Source organism: Bubalus kerabau, chromosome 3 (assembly GCF_029407905.1).
Source record: "Bubalus kerabau isolate K-KA32 ecotype Philippines breed swamp buffalo chromosome 3, PCC_UOA_SB_1v2, whole genome shotgun sequence".
Classification (NCBI taxonomy): Eukaryota; Metazoa; Chordata; class Mammalia; order Artiodactyla; family Bovidae; genus Bubalus; species Bubalus kerabau.
In genome coordinates, this window is record NC_073626.1 from 144,117,073 (window position 1) to 144,143,993 (window position 26,921).

At 37.8% G+C, this 26,921-nt stretch overlaps 1 protein-coding gene across 1 annotated transcript in view; it reads right to left on the bottom strand.

Annotated features, from left to right (window-relative positions):
* C2CD6 (C2 calcium dependent domain containing 6) overlaps window positions 1–25,743 on the bottom strand; it is a 136,609-nt gene extending 110,866 nt beyond the window's left edge. Inside the window, exons 1-5 of the mRNA XM_055573105.1 lie at window positions 25,507–25,743; window positions 11,453–11,539; window positions 10,832–10,883; window positions 9,364–9,509; window positions 4,604–4,726 (exon numbers count right to left, since the gene is read on the bottom strand). Of these exons, the coding sequence (XP_055429080.1) occupies window positions 4,604–4,726; window positions 9,364–9,509; window positions 10,832–10,883; window positions 11,453–11,539; window positions 25,507–25,743 (645 nt within the window). The remainder of the gene's footprint in view (window positions 1–4,603; window positions 4,727–9,363; window positions 9,510–10,831; window positions 10,884–11,452; window positions 11,540–25,506) is intronic.
* Between the last annotated feature and the right edge of the window lie 1,178 nt (window positions 25,744–26,921).

Sequence of the window (26,921 nt, forward strand, 5' to 3'; positions counted from 1 at the left end):
ACATCCGCTGGATCATGGAAAAAGCAAGAGAGTTCCAGAAAAACATCTATTTCTGCTTTATTGACTATGCCAAAGCCTTTGACTGTGTGGATTACAATAAACTGTGGAAAATTCTGAAAGAGATAGGAATACCAGACCACCTGACCTGCCTCTTGAGAAACCTATATGCAGGTCAGGAAGCAACAGTTAGAACTGGACATGGAACAACAAACTGGTTCCAAATAGGAAAAGGAGTACGTCAAGGTTGTATACTGTCACCCTGCTTATGTAACTTATATGCAGAGTACATCATGAGAAATGCTGGGCTGGAGGAAGCACAAGCTGGAATCAAGACTGCCTGGAGAAATATCAATAACCTCAGATATGCAGATGACACCACCCTTATGGCAGAAAGTGAAGAGGAACTAAAAAGCCTCTTGATGAAGGTGAAAGTGAAGAGTGAAAAAGTTGGCTTAAAGCTCAACATTCAGAAAACTAAGATCATGGCATCTGGTCCCATCACTTCAAGGCAAATAGATGGGGAAACATTGCAAACAGTGTCAGGCTTTATTTTTCTGGGCCCCAAAATCACTGCAGATGCTGACTGCAGCCATGAAATTAAAAGACGCTTACTCCTTGGAAAGAAAGTTATAACCAACCTAGATAGCACATTGAAAAGCAGAGACATTACTTTGCCAACAAAGGTCTGTCTAGTCAAGGCTATGGTTTTTCCAGTGGTCACGTATGGATGTGAGAGTTGAACTATAAAGAAAGCTGAGTGCCGAAGAATTGATGCTTTTGAACTGTGGTATTGGAGAAGACTTTTGAGAGTCCCTTGGACTGCAAGGAGATACAACCAGTCCATTCTAAAGGAAATCAGTCCTGAATATTCATTGGTAGGACTGATGCTGAAGCTGAAACTCCAATACTTCAGACACCTGATTCATTGGAAAAGACCCTGATGCTGGGAAAGATTGAAGGCGGGAGAAGGGGACGACAGAGGATGAGATGGCTGGATGGCAAACACCAACTCAATGGACATGGGTTTGGGTGGACTCCGGGAGTTGCTGATGGACAGGGAGGCCTGGAATGCTGTGGTTCATGGGGTCTCAAAGAGTCAGATACGACTGAGCATCTGAACTGAACTGACTGATTGTGAACAAGTATATGGCAATAAAATGGATAACCTGGAAGCAATGGACAGATTCTTAGAAAAGATCAATCTTCCAAGAGTGAACCAGGAAGAAATAGAAATTATGAATAACCCAATTACAAGCACTGAAATTGAAGCTGTGATCAAAAATCTCAGAAAAAAACAAAAGCCCAGAACCAGATGGCTTCACAGGAGAATTCTATCAAACATTTAGAGAACAGCTATTGCCTAACCCTCTAAAACTCTTTCAAAAAATTGCAGAGAAAGGAACACTTCTAAAGTCATTCTACAAGGCCACCATCATCCTGATACCAAAACCAGAGAAAGACAATACAAAAAAAGAAAACTACAGGCCAATATCACTGATGAACATAGATGCAAAAATTCTCAACAAAATCTTAGCAAACAGAATTCAGCAACACATCAAAAAGCCCATATACCATGATCAAGTTGGGTTTATTCCAGGGATGCAAGGATTCTTCAATATACATGAATCAATCAATGGGAGACACCATATTAACAAATTGAAAGATAAAAACCATATGATAATCTCAATAGATGCAGAAAAAGGCTTTGACACAATTCAGCACCCATTTATGATTAAAACTCTTCAAAAACTGGGCACAGAAGGAATCTACCTCAACACAGTAAAGGCCATATATGATAAGCCTACAGCAAACATTATTCTCGATGTTGAAAAACTGAAAGCATTCCCCCTAAGATCAGGAACAAGACAAGGGTGTCCACTTTCACCACTATTACTCAACATAGTTCTGGAAGTCCTAGCTACAGAAATCAGAGAAGAAAAAGAAATAAAAGGAATCCAGATCAGAAAAGAAGAAGTAAATCTGTCACTGTTTACGGATGACATGATACTGTACATAGAAAACCCTAAAGATACTATCAGAAAATTACTAGAGCTAATCACTGAATTTAGCAAAGTTGCAAGATACAAAATCAATACACAGAAATCACTTGCATTTTTATATACCAACAATGAAAAATCAGAAAGAGAAATTAAGTAATCAATCCCATTCACCACTGTAACAAAAAGAATTAAATATCTAGGAATAAACTTACTTAAGGAGACAAAAGAACTGTACACAGAGAGTTATAAGACACTGATGAAAGAAATCAAAGATGACATAAACAGATGGAGAGATACTCCATGTTCCTGGGTAGGAAGAATCAATATTGTGAAAATGACTATACTACCATATGCAATCTACAGAGTCAATGCAATCCCTATCAAATTGTCAATGACATTTTTCACAGAACTAGAACAAAAAATTTCACAATTCATAGGGAAATACAAAAGACCCCAAACAGCCAAAGCAGTCTTGAGGAAGAATAGAGCTGGAAGAATCAATGTTCCTGACTTCAGATTATACTACAAAGCTACAGTCATCAAGACAGTATGGTACTGGCACAAAAACAGAAATATAGAGCAATGGAACAAGATAGAAAGCCCAGAAATAAGCCCATGCACCTATGGATACCTTATTTTTGACAAAGGAGGCAAGAATATATAATGGGGCAAAGACAGCCTCTTCAATAAGTGGTGCTGGGAAAATTGGACAGCTACATGTAAAAGAATGAAATTAGATTACTTCTTAACACCATACACAAAGATAAACTCAAAATGGATTAAAGATCTAAATGTAAGACCAGAAACTATAAAACTCTTAGAGGAAAACATAGGCAGAACACTAGATGACATAAATCAAAGCAAGATCCTCTATGACCCACCTCCTAGAGTAATGGAAATAAAAACAAAAGTAAACAAGTGGGACCTGATTAAATTTAAAAGCTTTTACACGGCAAAGGAAACTATAAGCAAGCTGAAAAAACAACCCTCAGAATGGGAGAAAATAATAGCAAATGAAACAACTGACAAAAGATTAATTTCCAAAATATACAAGCAGCTCATACAACTCAATAGCAGAAAAACAAACAACCCAATCAAAAAGTGGGGAAAAGATCTAAACAGCCATTTTCCAAAGACATACAGATGGCTAACAAACACATGAAAAGATGCTCAACATTGCTCAGTATTAGAGAAATGCAAATCAAAACTACAATGAGATATCACCTCACAGTGGTCAGAATGGCCATCACCATAAAGTCTACAAACCATAAATGCCGGAGAGGGTGTGGAGAAAAGGGAACACTCTTGCACTGTTGGTGGGAATATAAATTGATACAGCCGCTATGGAAGATGGTATGGAGATTCCTTAAAAACTAGGAATAAAACCACCATATGACCCAGCAATCCCACTCCTAGGCATATACCCTGAGGAAACCAAAATTGAAAAAGACACATGTATCCCACTGTTCACTGCAGCACTATTTACAATGGCTAGAACATGGAAGCAACGTAGATGTCCATCGACAGATGAATGGATAAAGAAGTTGGGGTACATATACATAATGGAATATTAAAAAGAAACACTTTTGCATCAGTTCCTAATGAGGTGGATGAACCTAGAACCTATTATACAGAGTGAAGTAAATCAGAAAGAGAAAAATAAGTGTTGTATTCTAATGCATATATATGGAATCTAGAAAACTGGGACTGAAGAACTTACTTACAGAGCAGCAATGGAGAAACAGACAGAATAGACTTATGGGGAGAGGGGAGGAGAGGGTGAGATGTATGAAAAGAGTAACGTGGAAACTTGGATTACCAAATGTAAAATAGATAGCCACAGGAATTTTCTGTATGGCTCAGGAAACTCAAACAGGGGCTCTGTATCAACCTAGAGGGATGGGATGGGCGGGGAGATGGGAGAGAGGTTCAAAAGGAAGAGGAGGTATGTATACCTATGGCTGATTCATGTTGAGGTTTGACAGAAAATAAACAAATTCTGTAATTATCCTTCAGTAAAAAATAAATAAATTAGGAAAAAAAAGAACTGAACTGAAACTGGAACTGACAGTTAAGAGAGTTTGTGGTCTGAGTCTTGTTTTGAAACATGTAAGAAAACAAAATAAAACAAACAAAAAGCATGCTTAGTCTTTTAGGTTGTATAATTACCCTTCGGGGCTTCCCTGGTGGCTCAGATGGTAAAGAATTTGCCTGCAATGCCTAAGACCCAGGTTTGATCCCTGGGTGGGGAAGATCCCCTGGAGAAAGAAATGGCTACCCATTCCAGTATTTTTGCCTGGAGAATCCCCAAGGACATAAGAGACTGGCAGGCTACAGTCCATGGGGTCACAAAGAGTTGGACACAACTGAACAACCTGCACTTACTTATTGCCCTCCAGGAAATAAAATTAAAAAAACATTATGCTGTTACAAACTAACTTTTTTTTTTTAGCCAGAGGGAAATATTGTTTACTGCACACGAATTTACTAAGCACCTAAGACAGAAAATAAGCAAAAGAAGTCCATTAAGTACAGATAAATCTTGAAAACAAACACCAACTGGACAATGTGATACCAAGGTGAAAAAATGATTTAATACATACCTGAATTACTTCATAAAGATGTACCTGAACACTCCCTAACAAGAGAAGATACTTTTTTGTATTGTCATGTTGCATTAGTTCTAAGCGAATATTATTCTTCTCATCATCTTGACGTCTGGGAACCTTAACACAAAATATATATGAAAAGAAACAATAAATTTTCAGTCTGAATTTCAGACATAATTTCTGAATAAAAACACCCATATTATGTATTTTTTGAAGCATCCATTTTTTGAAACACCCATTTCAACTACCATGGACAGAGGAGACTAGTGACTTACAGACCCATGGGGTTGCAAAGAGTTGGACACGACTGAGTGACTGAGCACACATATTGTTAACTATAGTCACCATCCTATTCATTAGATCCCAAGGATTTACTCATCTTATAACTGGAAGTTTGCACCTTTTGTTTACCTTCATTCATTTTGCTCACCCCCAAACCCCACCTCTAGCAACCACCAATCAGTTCTCTATGAGTTCATTTCCCTTTTTTTTCTGGCTGTGCTACATAGCTTGTAAGATCTTAGTTCCCTGATCAGAGATTGGATCCACACCCTAGGCAGTGAAAGCACAGGGTTCTAACCACTGGACCATCATGGAATTTCCTCATTTTTTTGGATTGCACATATAAATGATCACACAGTGCCTCTCCCTGACTTAGTTTACTTAGCATAATGCCCTCAAAATGCATCCATGTTGCTGCAAACAGCAGGGCATGTTTATGTATTTATTTTGGCTGGGTCCTCACTGCTGTGTGAGGGCATTCTCTAGTTGAGGAGGGCGTGGGTTACTCTCTAGTTGTAGTGTGAGGGCTTCTTGCTGCGGTGGCTTCTCTTGCAGAGCATGGGCTCTAGGTGTGCGGGCTCCAACAGCTGTGGTACATGGGCTCAGTTGCTACATGAGCATGTAGGGTCTTCTCAGACCAGGGATCAAACCCATGTTTGATCCTGCACTGGCAGGTGTATTTTTAACCACTGGACCACCAGGGAGTCTCAGATGTGTAATATATAAAGTACAGGTGTACAACATAGTGATTCATAATTTTTAAAGGTTGTACTCCACTTATAGTTCTATAAAATATCTGCTATCTTCTCCATGTGTAAAATATATCCATGTAGCTTACTTTACACCTAATAGTTGGTACCTCTTAATTTTCCATCCCTGTTTTGCTCCTCCTCCTTCCATCTCCCCACAGGTAACCATTATTTTTGTCTTCTCTATATCTGTGAATCTTCTTTTTTCTTATATTCACTAATCTGTTGTATATTTTAGATGCCACATATAAGTGATATCATACAGTATTTGTCTCTCTTTCTGACTTATTTCACTTGGCATAATGCCCTCCAAGTCCATCCATTTTGCTGCAAATGGTAAAATTTCATTCTTTTTATGGCTGAGTAGTATTCTGTTGTGTATACATGTATGTATTATATCTTCTTTTTCCATTTATCTTTTGATGGACACTTAGGTTGCATCCATATTTTGGCACTATAAATAATGCTACTATGAACACTGAGGTCATTTAGGTACAATCTATTGACTGTTTATTGTGGAAGGAAAATATTAGCTGTCAGTAGCCTCCTCCCACAACTTTCACATTTCTTTTCCCATTAGTCCTCCAATATATTTCATACATTTTTGTTAGACTAATACTTAGTGTTTATATTATGTATATGTAACTATTTTTAGGATTTAATAATACACTTACAATGATTATGTTTATAGTCCTGTAAAATTTTTTTTAATTTCCCTGGAATTAATGTCTTGCTTTTTGTTCACATTTCTTTGTTTTCTTGTCCAATTTTCTATGTTAATATTACTAGATAATTCCAAAACTTTCCTTTAGAGTTCCACTAAAACTCTCTTCTTATACTAATCAAACTAATAGCTCCTATTAAAATAAACATAGGAAAAATATTTTGATTATCTAATGAAAATAAGCACCCTATTAATTTATATTTTTTCCAGTATTATTTGTAGGCTTTATTTAAATGAACATATATCTACAAAATTCCTGAAAACTTGGCAAAAAAGCATAGGAAAATTATTTGCAAAGTAAAAGAAATAATATGGATTGCATCTAGGAAAATAATGCTTTTTTAAACACATGTTTAAATAAGTATTTTCAATACTCAACACTTAGGCAAAATGAAGTTTGAAATATATATATATACACACATATGTACACAAACACATACACACACATATATATACATATATATGACACAGAGAAAATATTTTAGGATTTCACTAAAATTCAACAGATGTAATAAAACTATCAAGAAACAATTGGACTAATCAAAGAATCCTGAAGCTAAATGAAATAGTATCTCTCATTTTAAACACAACTCTGAGATACATTTAGGATTCTAGGAAGTTTAACTGTAAACAGAAGTAAACTCAGCAGAGCAAGCACTGGTGTGAGAGACGGTATAATGAAGTCGGTTGAAGCCAGACTGACTGTATTCTCAGCTCCACCAATTACTAGTTCTATGACCTTAAGAAATTTCTTTAAACCTTACAGTACCTATTTCTTAATCTGCAAAACAAAGAGTATATATAAGACAATAAGAATATATATAAGAGTATAGCAAAGGGTTGTTATAAAGACTAAATAAGCTAATCTGTGCAAAAGGAATGAGAGAGTCTATATAAGAAGAAAGCAGAGAGGTAAAGGAAAAGGAGATGAAAAAAAAGGTGTGCTATGGCCTGAACGTTTGGGTCCTCTCAAAAGTCATGCTGTAGCCTAAATCTCCAATGCAATGGTATTTGTTCATGGGGTGACTGGGAGGTAACTAGGTCATGAGAATTGGAGCCCTTGTAAATTCTGATTAGTGTCCTTCTAAGGAGCCAGACACCCTGGAATGTGAAGTCAAGTGGGCCTTAGAAAGCATCACTATAAACAAAGCTAGTGGAGGTGATGGAATCCCAGTTGAGCTATTTCAAATCCTGAAAGATGATGCTGTGAAAGTGCTGAACTCAATATGCCAGCAAATTTGGAAAACTCAGCAGTGGCCACAGGACTGGAAAAGGTCAGTTTTCATTCCAATCCCAAAGAAAGGCAATGCCAAGAATGCTCAAACTACCACACAATTGCACTCATCTCACACGCTAGTAAAGTAATGCTCAAAATTCTCCAAGCCAGGCTTCAGCAATACGTGAACCGTGAACATCCAGATGTTCAAGCTGGATTTAGAAAAGGCAGAGGAACCAGAGATCAAATTGCCAACATCCACTGGATCATGGAAAAAGCAACAGAGTTCCAGAAAAACATCTATTTCTGCTTTATTGACTATGCCAAAGCCTTTGACTGTGTGGATCACAAAAAACTGTGGAAAATTCTGAAAGAGATGGGAATACCAGACCACCTGACCTGCCTCTTGAGAAACCTATATGCAGGTCAGGAAGCAACAGTTAGAACTGGACATGGAACAACAGACTGGTTCCAAATAGGAAAAGGAGTACGTCAAGGTTGTATACTGTCACCCTGCTTATTTAACTTATATGCAGAGTACATCATGAGAAATGCTGGGCTGGAAGAAGCACAAGCTGGAATTAAGATTGCCAGGAGAAATATCAATAACCTCAGATATGCAGATGACACCACCCTTATGGCAGAAAGTGAAGAGGAACTAAAAAGCCTCTTTATGAAAGGGAAAGAGGAGAGTGAAAAATTTGGCTTAAAGCTCAACATTCAGAAAACGAAGATCATGGCATCTGGTCCCATCACTTCATGGGAAATAGATGGGGAAACAGTGTCAGACTTTATTTCGGGGGTCTCCAAAATCAGTGGGGATGGTGATTGCACCCATGAAATTAAAAGACTCTTACTCCTTGGAAAGAAAGTTATGACCAACCTAGATAGCATATTCAAAAGCAGAGACATTACTTTGCCAACAAAGGTCCGTCTAGTCAAGGCTATGGTTTTTCCAGTGGTCGTGTATGGATGTGAGAGTTGGACTGTGAAGAAAGCTGAGCACCAAAGAATTGATGGTTTTGAACTGTGGTGTTGGAGAAGACTCTTGAGAGTCCCTTGGACTGCAAGGAGATCTAACCAGTCCATCCTAAAGGAGATCAGTCCTGGGTGTTCATTGGAAGGACTGATGCTAAAACTGAAACTCCAGTACTTTGGCCACCTCATGCGAAGAGTTGACTCATTGGAAAAGACCCTGATGCTGGGAGGGATTGGGGGCAGGAGGAGAAGGGGACGACAGCAGATGAGATGGCTGGATGGCATCACCGACTCGATGGACATGAGTTTGGGTAAACTCCGGGAGTTGGTGATGGACGGGGGGCCTGGCGTGCTGCGATTCATGGGGTTGCAAAGAGTCGGACATGACTGAGCAACTGAACTGAACTGAAGGAACTTCCTACCTTCCAGAAAAGCAAGAAATAAAGGTCTGTTTTTTAAGCCATCCAGTCTGTGGTAATTTGCTATAATAGCCCACCCTAACTAAGACAGGTGGAAGAGGGCAGATGGGAGGGGAAGAGTGAGATAGAGAAGAATGCATGCATGTGTGATAACACTGAGAATCACCACCAACAAGCTCTCAGAGAACACCACAATTATATATTTTACAGTAAGCTGCAAAAACATCAATATAGCCCATAATATAGAAATAAATACTGTAAAATACCAAATAAAAGAACACTGCTTTTGTTTTTTTCCTATCCCCTGAGGAAAAAACACATTAGTGTAGAATATTTCAAATTACAAAGAATACATTATTTTTTCTAGAAGAGAAATTTAACATTACCTGTACAGAAAAATACTTCACTTCATCAAATGTAATCATAATGTCCTTTTCAGTGTTTTGGGATATCAAGCTACAAGTTTTTGTACATTTCACCACATTGTTAATAGAGATGCGAATGAACAAGTTACTGTAATGCTGGGAAATGACTGAAAATACATATTTAGGAAGCAAATTTTATTGTAATTGACAGTAACACATTGTAAAATTAATCCATTAAACAATTCAGGCCAAAACCAGAGACTCAATAAAATAAAGAAAGAAGTTATAGAGCATATTAAACAGTAAAGAAAGCATTTTAAAATAGTACTTTTGCCCACTGGTGGTAGGCACAATCAGGAAAAGACGGTTGATTCTTCATTAGATTACTTCTCATATTTTTATCCTCACATTTTCATTATAATTATTTTGAAAATTTTCCTATATATTATTTTTAAGGTAACCAAACATTTACAACACATACTTGAAAACTTTTTCTAGTAATTATGTGGAAATTCAAAAAATATAATAATTCAGAATAATTTATTTTTAGTTTTATTCTAATTTTAATTTCAATATATTTTTAATTTTATCTTGTAATTCACTTTACTATCTACTTCACATATACTACATTGGTCAGTGTTTTTATCTTTCATAGCACTCCATGAATTAAAACAATTTTGTTTTTATGATTTATCTTTAAAACTCTGTTATATAGAATTCTCTTCAATAATTCACTTTATATAGAAAAGAACCATCAAGGCTTCATAATGAGGCTGGTTTTATGCCACAATAAATCCAATAATAAGCATTCAACTTACTTAAAGTCACCAAGAAAAATAAATTCCTTAAACAATGTTTAAGAGACGCATAGAAATAAATTAGTACTATCATCCAAGAACACAAATATTTTTTCTTAAACTTACATGATGATTGAGGTGGATTACAGATAGTTCAAAATCTTTTGTCACTCCCCGCCTCAAAAAGTCAACTTAATATTTTCCTCTGCTCTTGAATCTGGCCTAGTCCTGTGACTATTTTAACATGCAATGGACATGACCATGGCTGAGATTAGGACAAGGTGAGAGAGGCACTACCCAGGGTACAAAGTTAAGTGGACACCAGAGACTTTAGTAATCAGGATAGTATTTTAATATTTTAAAATAAAAATTAATGATGAAAGATAAGATCCTGGGACTACGTGGGTAGAAAGGTCCAGCCTCTCGGCTAAGCCCAGTCCTTCAGGCATTCTCATTAAGGCACCAGACACTTAGATGAGTTCTTTTGGACATACCAGCCCTTTTGAACTACAGCCCCAGCTGTGAAAATGTGAAGCAGAAGAACCACTTGGTGAATGCACAGATAATGATTGGTAGTAAAATGGTAAATGTTTTAAGCTACTGAGTCTTTGAGTGTTTTGTAAGGCAGCAATATATAACTGAAACAGTGACATATGATCATAGTATGATCGTTAAATCAAAAGAAAGGATACTCTTAGGCGTAAAATGTTTGCAGTTTCTTACATGAATGGCCAGGCAGCCGACCTATAACAATCAAAATAAAAACACAGAGAATGTATTTTTTAAAGTTAATTTTTCTTTCATTTTACTATCACCAAACTGTATTTTTTAAAGCTTCACTTTGTTAGTTTTTCTCATTAGAAATTTTTTATTAGCAATATCTAGTCACAGATATAAAGCAGAAATACAGAAGAAAAATAGGCAAGATTTGTTCAAAGTAAACCTAAAATAAACAAGAATTAAAAGCTAAAAATGGTTCATTTATTAACTTCAATACAGCTGTCACTCTCTGAATCATTTTCATTTTACATTAGGTGAGGACATTTTACATTAGGTGAGATGTTATGTTAAAACATAACATCTTGGGAATCCCTAGTACAGATAACAGTTTTTCTGCGAATCAGAATGTTTTCTATAATTTCAGTGATTATTAGAATGCTTATCTGACTCATAAAAATGAAAAATTCATGAATATGGTTATCAGAGACAGCCATTTTCTATTCATGCTTTTTGATACCATGTAACAAACATTAAATTGTCTTCATATGAAATAAATAATTTATATGGGTTTATTGAGACTTAGTCATACATACCACATCCCCAAATGGCACCAAACTTGGTGCCTCATGTGTTACTTCTGGTTCTTTATTTTCAGACCCTTTAAGAGTTTTTCTCAGCATCTACAATGTAAATAAGTTGAGACTTTAGAAGGCAAAGAATATAATTAGATAAAATATCACTTCAATTCAACAAGTATTTTATGAGTGTCTAGTATCAGATACTGTATATTTTAGTACTATATATTCTATGACTTGAAAACTCATCTCTACCCCAAGCTTATTAAGTTAGCAGAGAAACAAAATGTGTACATTTAAATGTAAAATCATTAATGGAATTGTGAGACAGGAGAGAAGTACATAATAGCATGAACAGTGAGTTCTCCTTGCTAACAAAAAATGATCATCTCAATCTAATGTGGACTAGATCCTGTATCTCACAAACAGCAGTAATCCTGGTGCAAATTATTCCAACATTGCTTCAGTTATCAGCCACTGCAGGGACTGCAATTACATCCTTTGGAATAGTAGGTACCCTGGAAAGGACTAATAAATAGATGGCTTTTGGTTTTTGGTTGTGTGATTTCATCCAGAATAATTCAATCAATTGGTATCTGTGGGTTGATATTTAACTTTGTTTTTATTTTATTTTTTTAATTAAATTTATTTATTTTAATTAGAGGCTAATTACTTTACAATACTGTATTGGTTTTGCCATACATCAACACGAATCCACCACGGGTGTACACATGTTCCCAATCCTGAACCCCCTTCCCACCTCCCTCCCCATACCATCCCTCTGGGTCATCCCAGTGCACCAGTCCCAAGCTTCCTGTATCGTGCATCAAACCTGGACTGGCGATTCGTTTCTTATATGATATTATACATGTTTGAATGACATTCTCCCAAATCATCCCCCCCTCCCTCTCCCACAGAGTCCAAAAGACTGTTCTATACATCTGTGTCTCTTTTGCTCTGGTCACTACACATAATGGTTAGCATTTAAAAATTACAAGACATTTTAATATAGATTTTTAAAGTAAAGAGCAAGGGATGGGAAGGGGAATGAGAGGAAAGGTGAGGGGAATAGTGAACAAATGGTCTATTAAATCTAACCTGAAAAGGAGAATTATATTTATTCTCAACCAGTGCTGAACTTGAATCAACATGGTCTTATCTATAAGGAAAACTTTCCCAAAAGCTTTGTTGTTATGTGTCTTTTAAGAATTACTTGTTTAATTCGTATAATATGCATAAATCCTTAGTTATGTTGAAAATTTCATTTTAAAGGACAAAACAAATACTTGAGGTGTACTGAAAACATTTTTTTAATATATATCTTGGATCATTTTGTTATTGTTGCATCTGTGGTTTAATGTGCTTTTTATATATGATTAATTCACAGGTTAAGCTAACTGAATGACAATTACTGTACTGTTACAAAAATATCAATCTGTGTACAGTCTATGTGTATTTAATATGGAACACCATACTTTCTAATGTTTTAATGATCTTCTTATGGAAGTCTACTTTGAAAATGCATCTTAATAACTACAAAATAATTAGGAAAAACTTCTTTAGAATACTAATACTCAACTTAGCCTTAACAATTTGGCATTTTACTTAACAATCCTCACTTTATTATCTTTTTTACTTTTCCTTCCTCATATGAGCAGAGCTCTCTTCAATGGCAGCAGCATGAGCAAAACAACTCTTTGCCAAAATTCTATTTAGAACCTTGAACAAACTTTTAAAGACTAATCTCATAAAGCCTCTGACACCACATAGAATTTCTCCTGAACCTGTGGAGAATTTTAATTCCAATTAATTCCACTTGCCTTTTTTCTCTGCTGCCTTTGGCCCCACCTTGAACAGAAGTCCCTCCTGGCACATCTATTTAAAAGCCTCTACATTTACTTACATCGCTCTGCACTTTGTTTCCAATGGCCTTTCTTGACCACTCTCCCCCATTCCACAGTTTTCCTTGAAAACCCACCAGCCTACATACAGGTTTACCTTCTCCTAGCATTCTCCCCCTCCTAGTGCTAATGGCAACTCACTATCCTTACATCAATTAACATTCAGTAGTGTACTGGAGTGGAGAAGGCAATGGCACCCCACTCCAGTACTCTTGCCTGGAAAATCCCATGGATGGAGGAGCCCGGTAGGCTGCAGTTCATGGGGTCGCTAAGAGTCGGACACGACTGAGCGACTTCACTCTCACTTTTCACTTTCCTGCACTGGAGAAGGAAATGGCAACCCACTACAGTGTTCTTGCCTGGAGAATCCCAGGGACGGGGGAGCCTGGTGGGCCGCCGTCTATGGGGTCGCACAGAGTCGGATACGACTGAAGCGACTTAGCAGCAGCAGTGTACTGGCAGGATTATATGCCTGGCATTGTGTTGATTTCAGCTTGAAATGTTCCTGCCCTTGAGAAGTTCAGCCCAGTGTTGAAGACAAGTTAAAAAACAATGACAGTTTCACTATAAGAAAAACAAATGCTGAGAAGAAGGAGTTTATCTTTACTCATTCTCTGCACATATCTTATACATGGAAAAACAATAATTTATTCGATTGGTCAGATACTGTCATTCATTGTACAAGCTACAGGTGCATGGAATTCTTAAAAACAGTTTGGGTATTGTGTTTGCTAATTAAGTAGGTCAATCAATTACATTACCTTGAGTAGTAGAATATCTAGTCTACTTTGCAAAAATAGATAAACATTGATCACAAGAAATTTCATGGCAAAACCCTTTTAAAAAGTTAGTAAACATAAAGATGCATCATACACTTTGGTTTTACAAAAAGAAATGTTTCAACTTGCTAAACTTTTCTTCCATGGCTGTCAGTAGTACACAAACTAGCAAATATTTTAAAATACATACTTCTTAATCTGTCCTTTCAGAGTAAGGTGGTGACATTTTAATGAGTAAGAAAATAACTATCTTTTTGAAATAAACTCACATTAAGATGAGAACATTTTAAAAACTACTGGAAATATTTCCTTCTAATGTTACTTTATGTGTATGCAAATGTGTTATGAGCACACTTGAAAATTTAGAAACACTTTTGTTTAAAAAATTCACAAGTCAAGAGTTTCAGCAGGTTGTGTGCTGTGTGCTGTGCTTAGTCACTCTACCGTGTCTGACTCTTTGCGACCCCATGGACTTCTCTGTTCATGAGGATTCTCCAGATCTTTACCAGCTGAGCTACCAAGGAAGCCCACCAGCAGCTTAAGAGACCATTTTTCCTTTTAAATGTAAAAAAATGAAAGCCCTCCCCAGAGTTTACCATAACTAATTAATCAGAAAAGTAACATTTTATGCAAAACATGTGAGCTAAAAACCTTGAATAACATGACAGAAATGAAAAATGAGTACTGTGATTTAACAGGCTCAATGAAAAAGCATTGCTTCCAATTGGAATTTCGAATATTTAAAGGTATCTTTTCTAAATATAACAGCATTAAAAACCTAATACTGAAATACATTTGCCTTAAACCAGACCTTCAAACCACTACATCACTAAGTATTAAATCATGTTTTTCAAAAATAGTGATATTTATTGAGTTCTGTACCAGTAATAAACAAAATGAATTAAAAATCAGTTTTAGAAATATTGCTTATTTATAATTTTTAATTTTTGTATATTGTAGAATCTATAAAGTAAATTGCATTACATTTTATAAAGTATAAATGAATATTAAAAACATTGGTTAAAGATGTTCACATATTTTTACTGATAATATTGTGCAGTCAAAGAAATTTGGAGAATATTGCTAAGAAGTCACATTTAGATGCCCATGTCTCTCTTTACAAATCTGTCTTTCTGGAGGTTTGAAGCTGCCAGTTCCCATGTGTATGCCCATCTCGGCACAGTCTGCTCAGAATGAACACCTTTTCCATCTGATAGGCCCACTGCCTTCAATATGATATGGAGGTAAGAATTCCATAATAGTTTTCAACTGTGACTCATCACCAGAATGCCTTGGATGAAGGTAATACTTAGTTCCCTCTTTGGTTGTCCACTTTTCTGAAAGTACTAACGGTCACAACTCTGGAGTTAATTAGAAGCAAGGGTTATGATTCCAGTACCAAGCCCCATTCAGGATGCCTATAAACCACTGCATAAACACAGGGCAGATAAGGGGAGTGAGGAGAAAGAGTGTTAGGGAAGGAGGTGACAATATTTCAAGCAGGTCTGAAGAAGTAAAAAATTAAAGACTAGGGGAAGAGGAGCCTAGACAAAATAAATAAGTGTAAAAGCATAAAGAAGTTGTATTTTATACATATTTATATATATAAATTTATATTATGTAATAAGTATATATTATACATAAGTATAATGTTATATATATTTTATACATGCTTATATGTAAATAACTATACATATCTACATATAAACATTAGATATTATTTTATATTATATATAAATATATGTAATTCATTTTCTCAAATTGAGCTATAGTTTCAGGCAATCAAAATCAAAGTTCCAACAAGTCTTCCTGTGGAAACTGATGAGCTTTTCCAAGACAATCTTGAAGAAAAACAGGATGATATACTTAAAAATTAAAGAAATAAAGACATTATTTATTAATGTCTAACAGCATTAGCGTGAAGTGAAGCGAAGTGAAACTTGCTCAGTCGTGTCCAACTGTTCGCAACCCCATGAACTCTACAGTCCATGGAATTCTCCAGGCCAGAATACTGGAGTGGGGGTAGCCTTTCCCTTCTCCAGGGGATCTTCCCAACCAAGGGATTGAACCCAGGTCTCCGGCATTGCAGGCGTATTTGTCACCAGCTGAGCCACAAGGGAAACCCTTGAAGAATGGAATTAGCATTAGCATAACAATAGAAAAATGCACCAAATAAACTCATTAGAGAGTCTGGAAACAAACATTTATGCAAACTTCACTTGTGACAAAGACGGAACTAAAGAATAGTGGGGTAAAAAACACTCTCAAATGAGTAAGTAGAAATTGCCATACAGAAGAAAGAGAGAGAAAGAAGAAAAAGCAGAAAGAGAGAGAGAAGGGAAAGAAGAGAAAAGAATGAAGAGCAAAAGGGAAAAAAGGAGAGGGAAAAAAAGAACAGAAAACCTGACACATACCTCACAGTACACACACAGAATCAGTTACAGTGAATTGTAGATCTCAATGTGAAAGGAAAAACGATTAAAAGATAATACAGAAGAAGATTTTCATGACGTTTTCATGATATAAACAATTAGAAGATGATATAGGTAGATTTCTAAAACAGAACACAGAGCAATAACCACAAAGAAAAAGTTTGAAACAGTAAACCACATTAAATTTAATAACTTTTGTTTATTAATGACACCGTTAGGAAAGTGAAGGGGCTTCCCAGGTGGCGCAGTGGTAAAGAATCCACCTGTCAATGTAGCAGTTGCAGGAAGCACGGATTCCAATCCCTGGAGGAGGAAATGGCAACCCACTCCAGTATTCAGTTCAGTTCAGTTCAGTCGCTCAGTCGTGTCCGACTCTTTGCAACCCCATGAATCGCAGCACACCAGGCCCCCTTGTCCATCACCAACTCCCAGAGTTCACTCAGACTCACCTCCATCGAGTCAGTGATGCCATCCAGCCATCTCATCCTCTGTCGTCCCCTTCTCCTCCTGTCCCCAATCCCTCCCAGCATCACAGTCTTTTCCAATGAGTCAACTCTTCGCATCAGGTGGGCAAAGTACTGGAGTTTCAGCTTTAGCATCATTCCTTCCAAAGAAATCCCAGGGCTGATCTCCTTCAGAATGGACTGCTTGGATCTCCTTGCAGTCCAAGGGACTCTCAGGAGTCTTCTCCAACACCACAGTTCAAAAGCATCAATTCTTCGGCGCTCAGCCTTCTTCACAGTCCAACTCTCACATCCATACATGACCACAGGAAAAACCATAGCCTTGACTAGACAGACCTTTGTTGGCAAAGTAATGTCTCTGCTTTTCAATATGCTCTCTAGGTTGGTCATAACTTTTCTTCCAAGGAGTAAGCGTCTTTTAATTTCATGGCTGCAGTCACCATGTGCAGTGATTTTGGAGCCTAAAAAATAAAGTCTGACACTGTTTCCCCATCTATTTCCCATGAAGTGATGGGACCAGATGCCATGATCTTCCTTTTCTGAATGTTGAGTTTTAAGCCAACTTTTTCACTCTCCACTTTCACTTTCATCAAGAGGCTCTTTAGTCCCTCTTTGCTTTCTGCCATAAGGGTGGTGTCATCTGCATATCTGAGGTTATTGATATTTCTCCTGGAAATCTTGATTACAGTTTGTGCTTCTTCCAGCCCAGCGTTTCTCATGATGTACTCTGTATAGAAGTTAAATAAGCAGGGTGACAATATACAGCCTTGACGAACTCCTTTTCCTATTTGGAACCAGTCTGTTGTTCCATGTCCAGTTCTAACTGTTGCTTCCTGACCTGCATACAAATTTCTCAAGAGGCAGATCAGGTGGTCTGGTATTCCCATCTCTTTCAGAATTTTCCACAGTTTATTGTGATCCACACAGTCAAAGGCTTTGGCATAGTCAATAAAGCAGAAATAGATGTTACTGTCAGCAAAATCCCATGGACAGAGGAGCCTGGTGAGCTGCAGTCCATGGGATCACAAAGAGTCAGACACCACCAAGAACACACACACACACACACATACACACACATACACAGAGGAAAGTGAAAAGATAAGACACTGACAGATTTTTGCAACATGTTTAGTATAACTGACAAAGGGCCTATAACTAGAATGTATACACAAAAGTATACAAACTAGTAAGAAAAAGTTAGACAATCCAACAGAAAAATGGGGAACAAGCACTTCACAAAATAGTTTATAAGATCACTCATAATCATTTGGAAGGGAACTCACCCTCATTAGTCATCAGGGAAATGAAAGCTAACACCACAAAGAGATACCACTACACTTCCCTGAGATGCCTAACCATTAAGAGACTGGCACTATGAAATGGAAGGATGGAGATTATCTAGAACTCCACACTGCCAGTGGGAATATAAATTGGTATATTCTCTTTGAAAAACATTTGGTATTTGGTTGAATATATACATAATAATGACCCAGAAATTCCATTCTTAGATATATCCTCAACAGAATGTAAAAACATGTGTATCAAAAGACATATACAAGAACAGTTACAGCTGTATTATTCACCATAGCCAAAAAATAGAAACAACACAAATATTTGTTAATAATAGAATGGATAAATATAATGTGTTATGTTCATACAATGGAATATTACAAAGCAAGGAAAATGAATAACTACACGTACACACAGCATGAATGAAACTTACAAACAAAATATTGAACAAAACCCCCCGAAATACATAGCTTTAACTGCACATAGGACATTCTGTAAGATGTACCATATACTAGCCCATAAAACCAGTTTCAATAAAATTTGGCAAAATTGAAATCAAACAAAGAATGTTCTCCTACTTCAACAGAATAAATTATAAGAATACAAGGAAATTTGGGAAATACACAAATCCTGGAAATTAAAAACATTTGTAAATAAGCTCTGGGCCAAAGAAGAAAAAAAGTCAGAATACATTATGAGCTGGATAAAAATGAAAACACAACACAAAATTCATGAAGTGCACCTAAAGCAGTGCTCAGCTGAAAATCAGCATTAAACGTACTTAGCAAAATAAGAGCAAGCTCAACTCAAAGTAAGCAAGAGGAAGAAAATAAAGGTTAGAATAGAAATTATTAAGATTAAAAAAAAATCAATGAAACTAAAAGGTAGGTTCTTGAAAAGATCACCAAAACTGCCAAATCTTTAGCTATACTGATGAAGATAAAAGAGGTTACAAATGACCAAAACCAAAAAAGAAAGGGGTATACCACTGATCTTACAAAATTAAAAGGGTTATAAAGAAATAGCATTGTATTAGTTCTTGTAGCTGCTATACAAATTGCTACAAACTTGGTGACCTAAAACAACAAAAATTTGTTTTTTCACAGCTGTGTAGACCAGAAGTCTAATATCAGTCCCCCTGGGCCAAAATTTTAAGGAAAAATCCAGTCTTATGCCTTATAGCTTCTGACAACAGGGCAGCATTCCTTAGCTTGTGGTCACATCACTCCAACCTCTACCTCTGGTCACATTACCTTCTCTTCTTAATGTGTCCAAATATCCCTCTATCTCTCTCTTATAAGGACATTTGTGATTACACATAGGGCCCATCAGATAATCCAGGGTAATGGCCTCCATCACAAATCCTGAACTTCACTGAATCTGCAAAAGTTTATTGACATATAAGGTAACTACTTACAACCTCAAACAATTTTATGTTAACCAATTAGAAATTTAGATGAAATGGAAAAATGCCTATCAAGGCACATATTATCAAAATTGAGGAAGAATATCTGGAAAGACTTATAACAACTAAAGAAATTAAATTACTAATTGAAGCTCTTCCTACCAAACCAAACAAAAACAACTTAGGCCCAAACTTTCACAGGTGAATTCTATCAAATACTTACAATCCTTAACAAACTCAAGGAAAAAGAAGAGGAAAGTACACATCCCAGGTTATTCTATGAGGTCAGTATTATATTAATACCAAAGCCAGACAGGCATCACAAGATGAAAAAACAATAAATCATTATTCCTTACAAACACAGAGGCAAAAATCTTCCACAAGATGTTAGTAAATTAAATCCAACAACATATTAAAAAGAACCATACACCATGACAAAGTGGGATTTTTTTCATCTGAAAAATCAATGTAATAAAATTAATATAATAAGTCATATTAGTATGTCCAATAAAGGACAAAATGACATAATTTAGCTAGATGCAGAAAATGTATTTGACAAAATCAAGATATATTCTTTTTAAAAAAACATTTACTTATTTATTTGGCTGCACTTGATCTCAGTTGTAGCATGTAGGACTAGTTCCCCAACCACAGATTGAACCTGGGCCCCCTGCATTGGGAGTGCAGAGTCTCAACCACTGGACCACCAGGGAAGTTCTAAAATGTATTCTAAATAAAAACTCTGAACAGACGAGGAATAGATGGGAAATTCTCCAACATCACACTCAATGGTGAAAGACTGAATGTTTTCCAGTTTAAGATTGGTAAGGCAATAATGTTCACTCTATTTTTAATCAACATCGTACTACAGGTTCTATCACGGCAATCAGACAAGAAAAAGAAAGAAAAAGTATCCACATTTGAGAGAAAGAACTAAAACTATCTTTATTTGCAGGTGACACCATTCTGTATACAGAAATTCCTTAAAAATCCACCAAAAAAAGAAGAGGAAGAAAGAGAGAAACTACTAGAATTAACAACTGAGTTCAGCAAGGTCTTAGGCTATAAGAACAAAATATAAAAATCAACTGCATTTCTATATACTAGCAATGAAAAATCTGGAAATAAAAAGAAAACAATTACATTAGAAAGAGCATCAAAATAATAAAATACTTAGTAAAATTAAAAGAAGAAATGTAAGACTAGTACACTGAAAACTATAAAACGTTCCTGAGTGAAATTAAAGATCTATATGAATGGAAAACTTCTATGTTTATGACTGGAAAGATTCAATATTGTTAAAAAATCAGTTCTCAAACTGATCTATGACTGTGTGTGTGCTCAGTTGTGTCCGACTCTTTGAGACCCTATGGACTGTAGCCTGTCAGGCTCCTCTGTCCATGGAATGTTCCAAGCAAGACTATTAGAGTGGGTTGCCACTTCCTTCTCCAGAGGATTTTCCCAATCCAGGGATTGAACCCACGTCTCCTGCATTGGCAGGCAGGTTCTTAACCACTGAGCTGCTAGGAAGCCCAAATTGATCTACAGAGCCAACAAATACACAAACCACTAGCTAGCTTAATCAATATACAAGGATAAGACACAAATAAGAAATAAGATCTTTGAAAAACCATAAAAGACTACTTTGCGGACCTCCAAATGTATTTTAAAACCTAAATATAATGTATATCTCCTGCTGCTGCTGCTAAGTCGCTTCCAGTCACGTCCCACTCTGTTCGACCCCATAGACGGCAGCCTACCAGGCTACCGCGTCCCTGGGATTCTCCAGGCAAGAACACTAGAGTGGGTTGCCATTTCCTTCTCCAATGCATTAATGTGAAGAGTGAGAGTGAAGTCGCTCAGTCATGTCTGACTCTTAGCGACCCCATGGGCTGGAGCCCACCAGGCTCCTCTGTCCATGGGCTTTTCCAGGCAAGAGTACCGGAGTGGGTTGCCATCGCCTTCTCTGTATAATCCCCTAAGGAAATACAATTCAACAAAATTGATGCTGTTAGTGGTAAACAGTTTGAACAGACCACTTTCTATTTAAGAAGAGAGAGAGAGAGAGCTAGCAATGAGCTATCACCAATGAAAAGCACCGGGCCCAGATGATTTCACAGGGAATTCTACCAAATTCAAAAATTAAGTATCCCATAGCACCATTAACGAAAACTTTCTTATTCTTTTTACAAAGCAAGCATAGCATTGATACCTAAACCCATAAAGAAAATTACAGATGAATGCAAAGGCACTTCAGTTCAGTTCAGTTCAGTTCAGTCTCTCAGTCATGTCCGACTCGTTGCGACCCCATGAATCGCAGCACGCCAGGCCTCCTTGTCCATCACCAGCTCCCAGAGTTCACTCAAACTCATGTCCATCGAGTCGGTGATGCCATCCAGCCATCTCATCCTCTATTGTCCCCTTCTCCTCCTGCCCCAAATCTCTCCCAGCATCAGGGTCTTTTCCAATGAGTCAACTCTTCACATGAGGTGGCCAAAGTACTGAAGTTTCAGCTTCAGCATCAGTCCTTTCAATGAACACCCAGGACTGATCTCCTTTAGGATGGACTGGTTGGATCTCCTTGCAGTCCAAGGGACTCTCAAGCGTCTTCTCCAACACCACAGTTCAAAAGCATCAATTCTTTGGTGCTCAGCTTTCTTCACAGTCCAACTCTTGCATCCATACATGACCACTGGAAAAACCATAGCCTTGACTAGACGGACCTTTGTTGGCAAAGTAATGTCTCTGCTTTTCAATATGCTCTCTAGGTTGGTCATAACTTTCTTTCCAAGGAGTAAGCGTCTTTTAATTTCATGGCTGCAGTCACCATCTGCACTGACTTTGGAGACCAAAAAAAATAGTCTGACACTGTTTCCACTGTTTCCCCATCTAGTTCCCATGAAGTGAAGGGACCAGATGCCATGATCTTAGTTTTCTGAATGTTGAGCTTTAAGCCAACTTTTTCACTCTCCTCTTTCACTTTTATCAAGAGGTTTTTTGTGTCCAACTCTATGCGACCCCATGGACTGTAGCCTACCAGACTCCTCTGTTCATGCGATTCTTCAGGCAAGAATACTGGATTGGGTTGCCATTTCCTTCTCCAATAGATGAATATAACAAAAATATTGATACAAAGATACTAAATAATAAAAACAGAATCTAATACCACAAAGAAAATAATATGCAATAATCAAGTGAGATTAATTCTAGGAATGTAATAAGTTGGTTCAATAATAGGAAATTCACTAATAATGAATCTCTCCTTATAAGGAGAAAAATTATGCAATTATTTCCATATATATTTATTAATAAATGGCCCCTGACAAAATTCAACAACTTTTCCTGTTAAAACACTCACAAAAATAGCAATTAAGCCAGTACTTGAAGTTTGAACCTTCAAATATTTCATTTGGTGGAGAAATAGTGGAAACATTTACTAAGATCAGGAACAAGGCAAGGTTGTCTACTGTCTCTAATATGACTCAACATGTTACTAACTGGTAGCATTAGTCCAAGCAGTTAGGCAAGAAAAATCAAATAGAGGCAAGATCATCTTCAAATATATATAAAACTTAGAGAATTAATAATAATACTAACTCAATTATTTAAAAAATTCAATAAGGAAGGAGGACATGAAATTAACATACAGACATCTATAGCCTTAATATAGACAAATAATTGAAGTATATAAAGCAGAAGAAGCCCCACCTGAGGAATAATCTTAACAAGAAGTGTGCAAAACTCTTAAGAGGAAAACTTTAAAACACTTCTGACAGACACAAAAGTAGAGTTGAATAATGAAAAACATCTCTGGATAGGACAGACCAACATCATAAAGATGTCAGTTCTACTTAATTTACAAATGTAATGTAATCTTTAGTTTTTTAAAAGCCTTTTATTATGAGATAAACAAGTTAACAAAGTTTTTATAAAGAGTGAGAATAGTCAGGAAGTTACAGGAAAAGAAAACTACAAAAGGGAAGGGGTCCAGCCCTACCAGACTTCAAAACATACTTTAAGTCTTTAAATAAAAGAGTACGGTCTTAACTACCTTTCCCAAGGTAGAGTCATGAAATATATAGGAAATGCCTACTAAATATGATTGACCTTGGGAAATGCTGCATTTCATATTCCCTTCTTGAATATTCACAAGGCATTCAGCATGTTAAAGATTCCTGAAACAAAGGATTTATCTTTTCTTAAAAAAATTGTAAGGTCTTGGCACTTGAATTGATAAACACCAATGGAATAGAAGTCCAGAAAAAAAACATATATGAAAGCTTAAATCTTATGCATAAATGAGGCATCTCAAAACTCTAGGGCAAAGATAGATTTTTTTTTTTTTTAAGAAATGGTGTTGGGACATCTATTTGGGAAAATAATAAATTAAATCCAGACTGCATACCACACATTACAAATAAATCAGGAATCTAAATATAAAAATGATATACAAGAACTAGAAGGCAAATTCAATTCCTTAAATTTGTGTACTGTTTGTTTCCTAATAGAACAATATCTTTATGTATACGAATTGTTTCCTGATAAATACTGTACTATTTTTAAAAACTTAAGAACAACAAAGAATGCAAAATTTCCTAATAACACTCTAACAGACTTTGAAAATGTGAGTTTCAGTTTGATTCCCCTTTTCCATTTCCTCTAAGTTTTGGCAGTACCACCGCTGCTGCTGCTGCTAAGTTGCTTCAGTTGTGTCCAACTTTGTGCGACCCCACAGACGGCAGCCCACCAGGCTCTGCTGTCCCTGGGATTCTCCAGGCAAGAACACTGGAGTGGGTTGCCATTTCCTTCTCCAATGCATGAAAGTGAAGTCGCTCCGTCGCGTTCGACTCTTAGCGACCCCATGGACTGCAGCGTACCAGGCCCCTCCGTCCATGGGATTTTCCAGGCAAGAGTACTGGAGTGGGTTGCCATCGCCTTCTCTAAATGGAAATTAAACTCAAGTTTCACACACTTCAGATACAAATTTACGTAATTAAGAACAGGACGCCAACGCCATGTATAAGAACCTCAGGCATTGAAAAGAGAGAGCTAACTGATGTTTCTGGAGTTGAGCCCTTTAGACAAATGAATTCCCAGTGATGAGTATGATGATGTTAGCAGCTAACATCTATTAACGCTTTACTTCGCACTGCATTAAATATTTTATATTATTCTTTTAGTTCTTCAGACAACCCTTCAGGGTAGGCAGTAATTAAACGGGGCTCTGACAAGTTAAATAACTGTCAGTGCCCCACAAGAAAACTCGTCCTCAGGTGTTCAGTTCAGTTCAGTCGCTCAGTCGTGTCCGACTCTTTGCGACCCCATGAACTGCAGTACACCAGGCTTCCCTGTCCATCACCAACTCCCGGAGTCCACCCAAACCCATGTTCATTGTGTCAGTGATGCCGTCCAACCATCTCATCCTCTGTGGTCCCCTTCTCCTCCTGCCCTCAATCTTTCCCAGCATCAGTGTCTTTTCAAATGAGTCAGCTCTCCGCATCAGGTGGCCAAAGTATTGGAGTTTCAGCTTCAACATCAGTCCCTCCAATGAACAACCAGGACTGATCTCCTTTAGGACGGACTGGTTGGATCTCCTTGCAGTCCAAGGGACTCTCAAGAGTCTTCTCCAACACCACACACAGTTCAAAAGTATCAATTCTTCTGCGCTCAGCTTTCTTTGTATTACCACTCTCCAAACGAGGGCAGGTTTCCCTCCCTCCACTGGCACACTGACCCCTTGGTCCTGCCTGACCCTCTACGGGGTCAGGGGACAGACTCCATCCGCCAGACCCCCCACTTACATTCAGCAGCCGGTACCCAGGACCCTCCTTGGACTTGACTTTGGACAGATTAGAGGTCTTGTCCCGCCCCTGGACGGTCCAGGCTGCAGAAGAGAATTCCGACCCCCTCGCTTGCATGTTTTCCAAGTTGGTTTGGGAAATTCTCTGAAATAACGGTGCTGTGTACAGGGAATGGACCCGCCTGTTGTGATCATCTTCTGTGTTGGAAACCTTCTCCATGTCTTGGGGCGGCTCCATCCCTCCATCCTCGGCTGGGCAGGTCTGCGCACTAACCGACTGCCTGCTACTGCGCAGGCGCAGCCCTCTCCACCTTTCCCGCGCTTTTCCTGTGCACGCACCCACACCACGTGACCTGCGCATTCAGGCAGGCCTCTGCCCCAGGCTGGAACAGGGGCTGTGCTAATTTCAATTGCAAGCCCTTGCTTAGGCCGTTTCAGCCTCCCTTTGAAGGAAGTCTGAGCTTGCTGGCTGACAGCAAAGCTCCTCAGCACGGCGATTGAATTTAGTTCGTTTCCTGCCTGCCCTTTCAGTTCAGTTCAGTCGCTCAGTTGTGTCCGACTCTTCGCGACCCCAGAATCGCAGCACGCCAGGCCTCCCTGTCCATCACCAACTCCTGGAGTTCACTCAGACTCACGTCCATCGAGTCAGTGATGCCATCCAGCCATCTCATCCTCTGTTGTCCCCTTCTCCTCCTGCCCCCAATCCCTCCCAGCATCACAGTCTTTTCCAATGAGTCAACTCTTCGCATGAGGTGGCCCAAGTACTGGAGTTTCAGCTTCAGCATCATTCCCTCCAAAGAAATACCAGGGCTGATCTCCTTCAGAATGGACTGGTTGGATCTCCTTGCAGTCCAAGGGACTCTCAGGAGTCTTCTCCAACACCACAGTTCAAAAGCATCAATTCTTCGGCGCTCAGCCTTCTTCACAGTCCAACTCTCACATCCATACATGACCACAGGAAAAACCATAGCCTTGACTAGACGGACCTTTGTTGGCAAAGTAATGTCTCTGCTTTTCAATATGCTCTCTAGGTTGGTCATAACTTTCCTTCCAAGGAGTAAGCGTCTTTTAATTTCATGGCTGCAGTCACCATCTGCAGTGATTTTGGAGCCCAAAAAAGTGAAGTCTGACACTGTTTCCACTGTTTCCCCATCTATTTCCCATGAAGTGATGAGACCGGATGCCATGATCTTCGTTTTCTGAATGTTGAGCTTTAAGCCAACTTTTTCACTCTCCACTTTCACCTTCATCAAGAGGCTTCTTAGTTCCTCTTCACTTTCTGCCATAAGGGTGGTGTCATCTGCATATCTGAGGTTATTGATATTTCTCCCGGCAATCTTGACTTCCAGCTTGTGTTTCTTCCAGTCCAGCGTTTCTCATGATGTACTCTGCATATAAGTTAAACAAGCCTGCCCT